At 41.9% G+C, this 14,249-nt stretch overlaps 1 protein-coding gene across 1 annotated transcript in view; it reads right to left on the reverse strand.

Annotated features, from left to right (window-relative positions):
• Positions 1-2,335: 2,335 nt before the first annotated feature.
• PREP (prolyl endopeptidase) overlaps positions 2,336-14,249 on the reverse strand; it is a 67,462-nt gene continuing 55,548 nt past the window's right edge. Inside the window, exons 11-15 of the mRNA XM_053381559.1 lie at positions 12,735-12,871; positions 9,725-9,819; positions 7,114-7,245; positions 4,901-5,057; positions 2,336-3,066 (exon numbers count right to left, since the gene is read on the reverse strand). Coding sequence (XP_053237534.1) covers positions 2,772-3,066; positions 4,901-5,057; positions 7,114-7,245; positions 9,725-9,819; positions 12,735-12,871 — 816 coding nt within the window. The 3' untranslated portion in view covers positions 2,336-2,771. The remainder of the gene's footprint in view (positions 3,067-4,900; positions 5,058-7,113; positions 7,246-9,724; positions 9,820-12,734; positions 12,872-14,249) is intronic.

Consider the following 14,249-nt stretch of genomic DNA (forward strand, 5'->3'; position numbering starts at 1 on the left):
TATCATACTCCAAAAATTTGAATATTAAGATCTAACAATCCATTTCTTTCTTTTGAGATAAAATATGAAAGGTCTAGATTTTCTATGGAGATAAACATCTGAGATTTTGCAGAGAAAAGGATCGTGTCAGTATATAAAAATGAAGTTGCTTGTAAACCACAGTTGTATTGTTGTCAGCTTTAGATCAAATGGTGCTCTAAGGTTGATTGTTTCGCAGCATTATTGTATCTATTCTGGCAGTCAATGCATAATCATTCCTCACAAAAGGAGGAAGTCTTATTTTTAGCTGGTGGGCAACAGGCACGCACTCCAATACCCCAGTACATCAAGGGGAGAGATATTCTATCAATATGGCTGCCATATCCTACACACATCCAGCCCAGAACAGGTGGGGGAAGTCACAGTGCTCTGAAAAGCTGAGTGGCAACAGCTACAACCTCCCACCCCATGTCCATGGCAACACTGCCAGTGCCCACCAATCACATCCAGTGTGGTGATGTCATGGAGATGATGTCTCAAATTGTGGAGATAAACGTGGTGCAGTTTTGGAGGAGGAAACCACAGTAACTGTCAGCATATTTCTCCCTTTCCCCTTAGGGGTTGCACTGGATCTATTTTTGGGGGGGCGGCGGCGAAGGGATAGCTTGTTCTGTGTCCAGGCTACAGACCTGCAAGGAAAAGTTGCTCATTGAGTGTTTGACTGGCAGTGGTAATGGTTAGAGTAGACTGCCTGGTCTTCCCAGGGAACTTACCTGCATAGCATGGCAAGTACATACGCTTTGAAGAGAGACACTTCTTCCCAGTGGTGTAGCGTGGGTTGTCAGCACCCGGGGCAAGGCAAGTAATTTGCGCCCCCTAACCCGTGGAGCCAGGTAGGGGCAGAGAGCTGCGAGTGCGAGCGCGCCCCCCCAGATGTTGTGCCCGGTACGGCTGGCCCCCCCTGCACTCCCACTACGCCACTGCTTCTCCCAGCTGTTGGAGGCTACAGCCAGAGACTGGACAAGACACAGCATTTGCATACAGCTACGAGGAGGAGCAGACGGTTGCAGGAGATAAACTTTCAGATTCACTTGGTTACCTGGCAAGTGCTGTGTCCCATCACCCTTGTGTGCTCTAAGTGTGCATGATCTGAAGCTGGATAAATATAGGTCAATGCATCTCACTATCTGTAATTATGGTGTCTCTGTGTGGTTTATGTACTGGTGGTATACTGAAATCGGGTGTCGACTGATTCAACAGCATATGACATTGGTGGAACAAGAGGCAGAGGAGAGGGAATTTTTTTTCTTTTCCTTCCCCTTTTTCCTCGTTTCCATTGAGTTGAATGGCGGACATTTCCTTTACATTAGCTCTGTAGCTGGTGGAAAGTTTTGCCAGTATTGTTCAGGGTGTACAGAATTTTGCTTAACTCTGCTCCTCCCATGCCCCACCATCTCCACTCACTTTGGCTGGTGGAAAGTGACAGCACAGCGGACCTGGTATGGCAGTGCACTAGTGTGTCAGTACAGTTACGACATATCTGATGTGACCATGGTGGGGGTTAGTTCTGGCATACCTAAAGTTATGGGGTCATAATGTGTCATTATTGTAAGCATATTCTCTAAAGAACAATAGAAAGCAGAAGAAATGACAGGTGCTAATCAATCCTCCTTTCTTTTTGCCCTTCTCTTCCTCCAAAGATTATTTACATCCTTGGTATTTCAAACAAAAGGAAAGAAAAAACAGTGCCCTGCCTTGGACAGATGACATTTCCAAATCAAGATTTTACTGTAGAGAAAAACATTTACTATTTGTCAATCAAGAGTATATCAGACATTGAAAAATATTTCATTATATTAAAGGGAAAGCCTGATCTTCTCATTTAGCATTTAAGTTTGTATAACTTAGGCATATCTTGAGAAAAGACCATGTCTTAATGGCAGAATATCTATTTTGCACACAAGTCTCGGGTTCAACCCCTGCCATCTTCGGGAAGGGCTGGTAAAAAGCCTCTGGAGGACTGCTGTTGACAATAGTGTGCCAACGACACTGTACTAGATGGATCAATGGTCTGAGGCAACTAGGGCAAATTCTTATCTTCTGAGAAAAGGCCTGAAGTACCAACTCAGCCAAGAGAAGCAGAGGCTCTTCCAGTTGCATTGCTACTCAATTTGCAGCACCTCCTTTTAATTGTAACAGCCCAGAGATTATAGATAACAAGACTGGTTAAAAATAGATGTTAAAAGGAAAGAGGTGTGAGTGTATTGCACTGTGCGAAACAATGCAACTGCGTACTGATTCAAAGCAGTGCTGCATAAAAGCCAGACCTTTAAAAGAACTGACACACAACCTGAAATTACTCCGCATTTGTAATATAGTTATTTTAATGGAGAGGCATTGGCAATAATCCCAACACTCGTCGTGGCTGTAAAGAAAATACGAGTTGACAGTCTATACTGGAACAGTACTTACATTTAATTACAAGAGCGTTGGGTATGTTTACAAGGAGAAAAACCACATTAAAACCTTTTCACCACCAACACCTTTGACTTTTAAGAATTCACGTTAACAGCGTCATCTGCAATCTGCCTAATTATCCAAACATGCTATTTAAAAGGTATGACTGGAACTAAAATGAAGAGCCAAGAGTAAACACTGAACAGAAGCAGAAGAGAGACAGAGTTCATGGGAAGCTGGGCGTGGCAGTTCTTAAATGTAAGTACTACACCAAGTGCTCCTGTATAGTTTTAAAAGGTTGTTCAAGCCCTTGATTTAACTGAGACAGTAACGGCCTATTCTATCCATTCGAGATTTAGGCATCTTGCTATAAAGGCAAACATGTCAGATGCTTCCTCTATAACTTTGGCTGTGGGCTTCCCAGCCCCGTGGCCAGCCTTGGTGTCCACGTGAATTAGTAGTGGGTTGGTTTGCTTGGGGCTTCGGCCTACGACATATTGTAGAGTAGCAATGAACTTCAGGGAGTGAAGAGGAACCACACGGTCATCATGATCAGCTGTTAGAAGTAAGGTGGCAGGATACTGAACTCCTTCTCCTTCCGGAATTTTGATATTGTGGAGTGGAGAATACCTGTTAGAGGGACACACATTTGTTGGAGATTTGATAAAATGCTACCAGTTGGCAGGAAAGTGGGAAAAGAATAAGGAATCCTAGGGGCTGGGAACATGATGGACTTACTCAAGACATTTCTATACCGTCTAATTATTTGCATTTGTAAGTGGTGTAAAACATAAAAACAAACCACAAAAAATGAGACAACAGGACAATTATCACAAAACTGAATGCTATCTTAAAATGAGGAGGGAAGGAAGTATCCTCTGCTCGCCACTGCAGCGGGATCCCGCCATCGTCATCTGTAGGCATTCACTCCATAAGATGCACAGACATTTCCCCTTACTTTTTAGGAGGCAAAAAATGTGTCTTATGGAGCGAAAAATACGGTAAGTCTTCATCACCTGCATAAAGTTGAGCAAGGAGGATGGTGACTAATCTCAGCTGGGGAGGTTTTCCACTGGCCTGGGCCCATCACACTATATGAACGACTTCTATATTGAGCTGTGCATCTGAGCCATGGGGGACCACCAACAGAGATCTCCCCAAAGATCTCGGTGTTTTGGCCAAGATATAATGGCTAAGGCAGCCCTTAAGATATCCTGGAGCCATGTTGTTAGGCTCCTTGTAAATTAATGCAAGAACCTTGACCTGGCCTTGGTGACGCATGGGGAGCTAGTGCAAACGTTTAAGCACCCAAGTTATGTGCTAGTGCTCTGAGAATTAGTTCTTGTTGAGGAATGGGATATCTGGATCTAGAAAAGGAAGGCACACGTGGCCTACTGACATACTCATTCCAATCCAAGAGTTGGCAGGAAAGGTTGAAAGGAAAGGGACTCCTTTAATTTTATGGTAGTTTCCGCCTCCTCCCTTTTGTGTGTGTATATGGCTGAGAACAAGAGGAGGATGTAAGCGTACACAGGGCAGTTAACTCGGGGGTTAAAGTGGCAAATTTTATTCCAGGGATTGCTAGGAAATGACACTGGAAATAAAAACTGCCATTATTGTAGGGCTCTATGGCAAGACCAAGGGACGCGGGTGGCGCTGTGGGTAAATCCTCAGCACCTAGGACTTGCTGATCGCATGGTCAGCGGTTCAAATCCCCGCGGCGGGGTGCGCTCCCGTTGCTCGGTCCCAGTGCCTGCCAACCTAGCAGTTCGAAAGCACCCCCGGGTGCAAGTAGATAAATAGGGACCGCTTACTAGCGGGAAGGTAAACGGCGTTTCCGTGTGCGGCTCTGGCTCGCCAGAGCAGCCTTGTCATGCTGGCCACGTGACCCGGAAGTGTCTGCGGACAGCGCTGGCCCCCGGCCTCTTGAGTGAGATGAGCGCACAACCCTAGAGTCTGTCAAGACTGACCCGTACGGGCAGGGGTACCATGGCAAGACCACATTTCAAAAACTCTGTTCCGTTCTGATCACCACATCTCAAAAGGGGAAGCTGCTTATGATCACCAGCTGTTCAGAACACTTTGTTGGCTTTCATAGCTGATTAAAGGTTGTAGCCAAAAAACACCCCCTCCCCATGGTAAAACAAAGTGGAGTTAAAATGTTAGCTGCATTTCTAACATATTGGGAATACCTTTCATATTTATTTTGAAGTAATTTCTGCTGATCATACAGAGTTTATCTCCAGGTCAATGTACTCAGAATTGCAAGCTAAGCTATCTACATGTGAGAAATTTACTGAACTCAAGAGATAATGTATAAATGAATGCATCCTGGATTTAAGTGATTTTCAATTATTGAGAGAAAATAAGGGGTGCGCGGGAAACAAGTAGTTTCTATATTATTGTTATTCAAGAAGGCGATGGTGAATATAAACTAGGAAAAACAAAACAAAACTTTACTTACTTGTACAGCCAGGCAAACTGTTCTTTATAATCAGAGCAGCCGAAGTCTGTTGTCCAAGCATGACCAATGGTGAATTTGTGGAATTTTAACATGTCCATCACTCCTACTTGAGCAATAACACAGCCAAATAGATCAGGACGCTGATTGGCACAGGCAGCTGGAGAGTGGAGGAAAACACACCCAACCCAAATTGAATCTAATGTTTAAAGCAGCTAGCAGTGCTAATATCTACAAGTAGCAGTTATAAAGATAGCAATCAGAGGATGTCAACATTTGAAACATGTAAGGGCAAACCTGCATAGGCACAGATCAGTTTGTTGATTTAGCACTAAGGGAGAAGTTTATTGGGGGGAAAGAGGATGAGATGCAGGAACACCTGCTTCCATTCTGTGGGGAACTGGAATCCATGAAGCTGGCTTTATGACAAAAACAAATCTGCATGTTTTAGAACGGGGCCATTGCTGAACTTGAAGGAAGGGCAATTTCATGCAGACAAGGAGCAACTGCGGGATGGTGCAAACTCTTCCTCCATCTGTTCCAAGGATGGGGACCATGTGGCTTTCCAGTTGTTGTCAAACTTCATGTGTTTGGCCATCCAGTTGTTACCCTATTGACTTTAATGGCAAAGTTCTGTGGAGTCAGTCCAAAGCAGTGCCGATAATCAGTGCTGCCTTTTGTATGCTGAGCTCAACAAGTGAAGCATCGACACTGAACAGCCATTTGACGAGGCTATTATTAAATAGAATTTGTCCTTGTGTTTCCCAAGGACTTGAAGAGGAAGAACTTGAAATAGAAACAAAAGATTAAGGAAATGCAGCATTTTTAGAGAAGCAAGTCTACTGAGAAGAGAGGGGGTAAGGGCCTTCCAAGATTTCAGACATTTTCAATGGCTGGTAAATAATTTAACTGGAACCGTATGCTCAGGTTCCAGGGGACTGATATTGGAGAGTGTCAGAGCAGATCTAAATGCCCACAAGCCATTTTGCAGACCAAAAATTCATGAGGTAAACACGCCAGTACACAGACTCTGTTTTACTGAAATTAAAACAAAAACCTGAGACAGTCCCAGATTGGTTAATTTTCTCAAAATGGGATGGAATGCAGGGGTGGTCAGGAAGAAAAACACACTTGTGTGAGCAGTGGGTTTCCTACAGGCATCTGGGTAGCCACTGTGAAAACAAGATGCTGGACTAGATGGACCATTGACCCGATCTAGCAGTATCTTCTTATGAATCAGTCCCTAGTTATACACAGCTCCAGGGAAGCATTCATGCCTTATCACAAAGAATATTATACACTTTAACAGTATGAATGTCTCAGGTGGAAGGGGAACAGACTTCTTGGTACCATCAACATGGTTTTGGGAAGGAGACGGACTTGGCAAAAGATGACTGTTTTGAGATAAGGCTCTTGTATTAAGAGATTTGTCACACTAATTTTGGAACTGTTTTCTAAATGAAGCCCTAAAAATTCTTCCGTAGGCTTAAAAATGGTGAGGTTGTGTGGATTTGGGGTATATGCTACAGTCACATTTCAAATGTAATTCTATGACTATGCAGTTAGACCCATAAGAAATAAAGAAAAACTGAGAATGGAACTCAAAACTGTAATGCTTAAACCCAATTAGTGCCTGTTGTGTATGTGCTGTTCTAGCAAAGAGCCACTTGTTTTGTTTTTAAAAAAGAACACAGTGTTCCACTGTGCATGAAAAGGGGAACAGGTGATAATCTACCATTGCCGTATCAAGACTTTGGTCCTGGATAAACGTAAGGACAAAATACTTCAAAATAGGAGAGTGTGGGCTGAAACAGATTTAGTGGCAACTAGTGATGCAAAAGTCAGCTCTGACTAGCTATTTTTTGATATGAATTTGCTCTTTCCTTCCCTAACTAAAATGAAAAAGTGTTTTGTATGAAGTCAGTTCTACCCTACAGGAAGAAAAAGACAGATGCCTCAGTGCAGTAATTATGTGTGCAGCTCATAAAGGCAGATGTTTTCTTAAATGGCCAATTGGTATTCTGCAGGCCTAGACAATATTTGGGTATTGCACTAATTACTTCAGTTTGTTAACAAATGGTGCAATGTCCAACTTGTGTGGGGAGGGAAACGTCCTTCCAGAGCTTATCCTCTGAGTCCTCCATTTACATGACATTAAATTCACTTAGCTTTGTCATTTTTTAAAAAGGAAAAGGAAGCAGACAGCCTCTTCTTACCCACTAAGAGACCCCCATTTGAACCTCCATTGATAGTCAGTTTCTTTGGAGAAGTATACCCTTCTTTGATAAGATACTCAGCTGCACACTGAAAGTCATCAAAGCAGTTTTGCTTATTGGCCAGGATACCACCTAAATGGAAACGAAGAAAACAAGATAGTTAACCCTTTGAAAACACACAGATACACAGACTTTTGATATTGCCGATTCAGAACATGTACTCTAGGATGTATGTACACACAAGAAGAACTGCTTGGATTGAATTTTTCAGTTCCACAAGTATTTTAATAATGTATGCAGTTGAGGAACACAAAAAAAATAATGAATATCACGTGCAACAGAGACTTCAGAAAATGGTCTTGCCAGTACCTTTAATGCTTTCAGAAGGCTTGAATAATACATACCTATGCTAAAGACTTCGGGGCGGGGCGGGGGGGGGGGGGAGGAAGGAAGGAAAGAACAGACCAGGTAATGTTCCTAATAACTGATCGCTGTAGATTGCAGACAAAACGGTCACGTGCATTTCTGACTGAGGTTTGTCTTAATGGGAAATCGACAGCATCCAGCTCATTTATGGTATTTTAAGCTTATAGGCTTATAAAATTAATAGTTTCAAAAAAAAGAGGTAAATGAGTGCTTTTCTTAAAACAATAAATCTTTCATTCATATGGTGATCAGGGCTAGAGAAATATATCTTCCTTTTGAGATCTAGCATTTATCTACCGCAGATCAACACAGAACTTGAGGTGCACAGCTAAAGGTATCAAAACAAAGAAAAGCACAACACTATCACAGACACAATTGTATAGGAATGAAGAGATGTTTAAGAACTAGTGTGCTTTTTTGCCGTGCAGCAAGATCTGTTTTCTTGCCTACCCTCCTGCCTTTCCTTGTTCCAAATCTAGCAAACATTTTATTCCTTCCTTTCCATTCAGTAGATAGGTTTTTTCAAGTTAATAAAAATAAATAAATCAGGTGGAACAAAATAATTTTTACTGGGCAAGGCAGGTCCCTTGATTTTCATCAATAGTATACCCCTCTTTGATAAGACAACAGCAAACTTCAAAACAAGTGAAATCCATATTCACATCAAGGTAACAATACAATAAAGCTTCTTAAATCCATGGGCAGAAAATGACATTATGCATAAAGGCTTGGATCCATAGTGGTCTTGCATGGGCAGAAAACACTGAGTCACAAAAGGTGCCCTTCCTTCTCTTCCTGCAGCACCTGCATCCCATCCTGTTCTATTCTGGAAAATCCTCCAATGCTTAGAAGCTGCTTGGGGAGTAACAAGCAGCTGCAATGGGGAGTTCTGCTTATACATCTTTGATCCGAGCCAAGATGTACAGAATTCATATACATACTTCACATAAACACACAAAATAATCAAGATTACAATGTTGGATCTGTTAGGATGTAGCAGTAAACTACGGTTTATTGCTATGTGAACAAACCAATACCTTGGACCCATCTGCTTCCTAGTCTCTACTTCTCTGATAGGACTGCAAGATTTCACTTCTATTTTCAATTAGCCCAGTTCATCCTTAAGTTTTTTGTGGTTAATCTATGGTTTGTTATTATGGTTAATCTATGCTTTATTGAAATAAGCCAGCTTCATAAATCAGGGTTTTAAGTTGGCTTATTTCAGAAAGCCACAACCACAGTTTGTTCAAATTAATCAAAAACAGAGGTAAAGATTTGCAGTTTCATCCTTAACAGATGTGCTGGAGGAAGAGAGAGTACATAAGGCTGCAGAAAGTTCTCATAATGATAAACCATAATTTATTATTACATCCTAACGTAGCCAGTAAATTTTCTGGATCATAGCCACGAAAACAATTACTGTGGCTCAATCAAGGCAAATTTCTATAAATTATAGTGGTTAATATAAGTTAGGGTTGCCATATTTCAAAAAGTGAAAATCTGGACACAAAGGATGAGTTGTTTTTTTAAGGAAATTCGGACAGGGGTTGCCGTAAGTCTGGAGTCTCCTGGACATTCCAGGTGAAGCTCAGGCCACAGTGCCAAGCTCCATGAATATCAGTAATAGCTGCCCATGACACTTAAGAAACAACAGACTTCAACCTAATGCCAACACACAGTCTTGTGTGCAAATGAAACAGAAAAACCAGAGCCCTCCCACATAAAGGTTAACTTAATTAAGAACTCGTTAAAGGTCTACAGCTAATTTCCTGTTATTGAAGGGCACTTTGTTTTGGGGCAGTAATACTGTGTTTTCTCTTTCTGAAAACCCCAATTACTGGGAAACACTCCAGACTACAGAAGCAATTAAAATAATAATGAGGAACAAAACTGATGCAGCAATGGAGAAAATTTCGTAAATTAAGAAATATGGACATTTTCAAATAAATTTGTGATGGTGTTCCGGAGTCAAATTAAGGTAATAAAACAAAAACAAAACCAGACCTCTGCAGTGGTTTAGCATGGAGACATGCAAACATTTGACCTGTGGAAACACAATCACAGTGCAACCCTGTACATGACTACACTCAGAAGTGAGTTCTGCTGAGAGTTGTATGTGTCCAGGATTGCAGACTGTTATTGAATAAAGCACTTTACGTATGTTCTTGCACCAAGGAACTCTTACCTTTGTGCCAGGTCTCTCCATATTCACCACCTCCTCTGATATTAGCCACAGCTAGAATGCCACCCAGGTGTCTTACAAAAATGAGTCTTGATACACTGCAAATATATATATGCAAAGACAATTAATTGGTAAATACTTTCAGCGCTTGGCCTACGATGCTCAAAATGTAGCTGGAGGAGGAATATGTTTCCGTTCATAGAATCAAAGAAATGGAAGGGACCCTGGGAGTCAACTAGATCAACTACCTGCGATGCAGGAATCTCAACAAGATCATGCATGGTAGATGGCCATCCAACCTCTGTTTAAGAACCTCCAGGGAAGGAGAGCCCATCATCTCTCATGGAAGGAAAGAAAAATGAGAGATGTAGGAACATAGGAAGCTGCCTTATTCTACAGGTCCATCTAGCTCAGAATTGTCCACAGTGACTGGCAACAGCTCTCCAGCATTTCAGACCAGGTTCTCTCCTAAGTCCTACCTTGGAGATGCTGGGGATTGAACCTGGGACTACCTGCATGCAAGGCAGGTGACCTGCCACTGAGCAGCAATGCCTCCATCTAGACAAGCAGCTGGATTAGAACCAAGCCACTTCCTGGTTTTCCTACAGCATATTCTACGACGCCAGGGGCTCTGATGTATGGCCCAGGGTGCCAGAGATTTCTGCAGTGGTGAGGAAGGAAGACACAATACCTCCCATGTCTTAAATGCTATTCAGTCTTCTTTGGACACCTGAGTCCAGCTAGTTTTCCAAAAAAGACAGGCCAGGTTAATTTAAAAAGCCAAAAGATGAGTGATATTGAGGGAACAGAACCTTTAATGCCATTTTAATTCACAGGATACTGCCTGCCAGTTAATGATCCCTTTTTGGCAGGAGGTATTTAGATGTTCTAGCTCGACTCTAGGAAACTGATCTCAGTTTCTTCTTCTTCACCCAACTAATGTTTGGATAGTTTCCTGCAACTTGGGCACAGTAAGTCCAACAGGAAGCTTGGCTGCACAAGATGTGTTTCTTTTTGGTAGTTATGAACACCACACACACCAATTGGGGGAGCAGTAGAGGGTGGGAGGAAGCCCTGTGACACGAGCAGAAGTCCTTGCATAAGCTTCTGCTGATGTAGCTGGTTAGCTGAATCTGGTCTAGAGTCTTTTTTTTTAAAAAAAGTGTGCATATTACTGTATCAGTATGTATGGCCCTCAAAACAAAGGCTAGGGTGCCCTTTTGATGTTCTTGTTTTCCACTGGCCAGCAGCTCTATTTCCACATTGGCTTCCAGCCCTTAGACCACTTACGGGGAATGTTTGTTTGTCCAGATGTTGGTGATGCTACAACTCACATCAGCCCCAAGTGAGCATGGTCAAAGGCCAAGCTTCCTCTCCCAGACTGCATTATGGTCAAACACACCACCTCCATTTGCCAGCATTCTACATCTACACTGAGCCAACCTGGTAGCACTAAGACTGAAAGGTACAGGTGAGCTGCTAATTAATGCTTCATGTGCCCAAAGTGACAAAGATCTTTGACTTTATAAATGTGGCAGCAAATAGTCTGCGACACAGCGATGCACACGAGAGACACTTACACACATGCTGCACACACTGCTTGTTATGTGTACTAAGATCACTGTAAGCACCGAGATGATTTTTGATTCTAAAGTTGAGCTCAGTGATAAAATGGGAAAGGTTTGAAGCTTATATATTATGCAAGTGTTTTTTTTTAAAGTCCATTTAAGCAGGCATTTTTGGTTCTCTGCTTCTGGACTTATGACTCATTCATTTGGGCTTTATTGTCAGGTCACATCTGCAAGGTACATAGCTGAGTGACTGGCTGCTGAATAAAAGACATGACAGCAAAATATGGAGAAAGCCCTTGGGATGTTGAGAGGATAGTTTTCCCCTGGTCACCTGTTCTTGGAATCTTGCAAAGAGCGTGTTCTTATTTCAAGTGTTCTCTTCCATGGTATTGAGTACCTATGAGCCATCTGCCAGAAAATAGCCCCTTCTTCAAAGGCTGACCTCTTTTTTTAGCTGCTAAGTGAACACAAGGATCTGGTGGGGGAACACTCGAGGCCTGAAAACTTGAACTTTTGCATTAAAAAACTGTCCAAATTCTTTACAAAGGGAACTTCATATCTGAACTTAGAATAAAACAAGTTAACTATAACAAGGCTTAAAAAAAGAAAGAATCAGAATTGTGTACAAACGCTGAAAATAGCAAAGCTTTAGGAGTAAATGGAAGTGAAATAAAGGGAAGAGAAGGGTAAGAATAACAGGCAAGTAGTAGTTGTGCATAGACGTAACAGTGGCTCTTAATTCAAGTCAGTAGCAAGAGATTGTCTTTGCTAAACATCATTGACTGAGAGCATGGATCTTAAGGCATGGAAGGATTCAATAATTTCAACTTAATGTCATCCTCATGGGAGATGTATAAGAACCTATTTGTGACATTTACAGCACTATTCTGCTGGCCTCCTGGAAATTTAAGTGAAGCTTTTCTCCATTTATTTTTTTATTTTCGAAATGTATACTTGATCTATGGCTCAAAGCAGTTCTCAGGGCAGTGCAGAGGTACTACTTAGGGCAGAGCAGGGTTGGCACCCTCTGCATTTGTCAGATTATTTCTCCTAAACACACAAAGATCGTCTATGTAAGAAAAGGAGTGTCACCATTAGACTCATAGTTTGGTCATGACTTTCAAGCTAGCACAGAAACTCTGCCAGACGAAAAATAAGGACTATAGGCATGTTAAAGGAGAACTGCAGTGTGGTCAACAAAAATCTGAAAGCAGAAAAGAGCTGGTAAGAGGTGACAAAGCAGGTTGCTTAATTAGCAAATGATCACTCATGTTTTGGGAACTCCCTTGACCTGGGTATTTCCACTGGGTTTCAGTTTCAGTATCAGTATCCATTAGCTGCAAATTCAGGCTATATAATACACCGAACAACTTTCTTAATATAAAATTACTGGCACTATTACTATTCTGACAAATCTTCATAAGCACCCCATCTCTGCTTACCTGTAGCTTGGTGTGATTGATATGTTGAAGCCACCATAACCATAAAGGAAAGCAGGATGAGACCCATCTAATTTGATTCCTTTTTTGTGGACAACAAACATTGGAATCTTAGTACCATCTTTGCTGGGGTAGAAAACCTGGGACAGAGAAAAAAATATGTGTGTATCATTGGTACAGTCAGTCTGCTTGGATGGATCTTAGCCACAGGCAACCATTCTAATTTACAAAGGAAAAGTATGGGAAATAGAAATAAATAACATTTTGATTGTTAGGAAGTTGAAGGATGCAAAAATTATAATACAAGACAAGCACTGCTAAATCAGACCACTGAGTCCAGTATTCTGTCCAACCAGATGCCATCAGCAATTTTTAAGTCACCCATTGGGGAAAAACACTGTTGTAAGCCACTTTGGACACTGTTCAAAAAAGTGGATATAAATCAATTAAATGAATGTATGGAGCAGAGTGGGGGATGATAGTTTTCAGATTATATTCCAAAAGCTTGCTTGAACAAGGGTTTCTCTGAAATCCAAAACAAATGAGAACAAGGGGGGCAGGCTTCACTACAGAACTGAGGCTCCCACTGTAAAGGCCCTGTTCCTAGTTAGTATTAGTTCCTAGATAGTATTAGTTTATAGCAGGGGTGGGGAACAGATATTATTGGACAGCAACTTCCATCATTCTATACCATTGGTTGTGCTGGCTGGGAGTGAAAGGAGTTGGAGTCCAATGACATTTGGGGGGCGGGTACAGATTCCGCTCCCCTGCTTTACAGGGAACTGATACCTAGACGAGAGGCTCCCCTGCTTATATTAATGAGCAATAGGATCACACATAGGAAGAGGTGCTTCCTAAAGCAGGCAAGATCCAGGCTATTTAGGGCTTTAAACTGAGCACCTTGAATTGCTAACTAAAATTTCCCAGCAATTAAGGAATAGAATGCAATATTCTTCTTCTTCTTCTTTTTTAAATGCTTTATAAAAATACACACAGACAGCTTTGCTGAAATAAGCCACGCAGAAAACTAGGGGAGAGCTATTTTTGTAGCTAGCAGATAACTTCAAGAGGAATACGATCCCTCTCTCCCACAAGATATTTAGTGAGTATATTTATCACTGTGCCCACGGTTGGTAAAATCAAACACCACTACAGTGTCTTAAATTAGCTCCTGCTCAATCACAGCTACACTGGGGGGGGGGGTGCTTTCAAAAGATTGGAATGGGGGTGGAGAATGCAAAGGGGGGGGGGCAGGTGGGAAATGGAACAAGGTTTCCAAAGCATCTATTATTTAGTTACACTGCATGCAACAGGTGACGACAAACTCTTCCAGCCCTGAAAGCAGCCTGCTTTAACAAGTCTTTCACAAGAATAAACACTTCCATAAATCAGCATCAAAGGCTTGCACAGCATAACAGCCTCCACGCATGCCTGTGATAGGAGCTATTGAATAAAACTGAGCCAGTGCCGGCCGCAGTACCAGAAAGTGGACATGGAGAAAGAGGAGGAATCAACCAA

The sequence above is a fragment of the Podarcis raffonei genome, chromosome 3, assembly GCF_027172205.1.
Source record: "Podarcis raffonei isolate rPodRaf1 chromosome 3, rPodRaf1.pri, whole genome shotgun sequence".
Classification (NCBI taxonomy): Eukaryota; Metazoa; Chordata; class Lepidosauria; order Squamata; family Lacertidae; genus Podarcis; species Podarcis raffonei.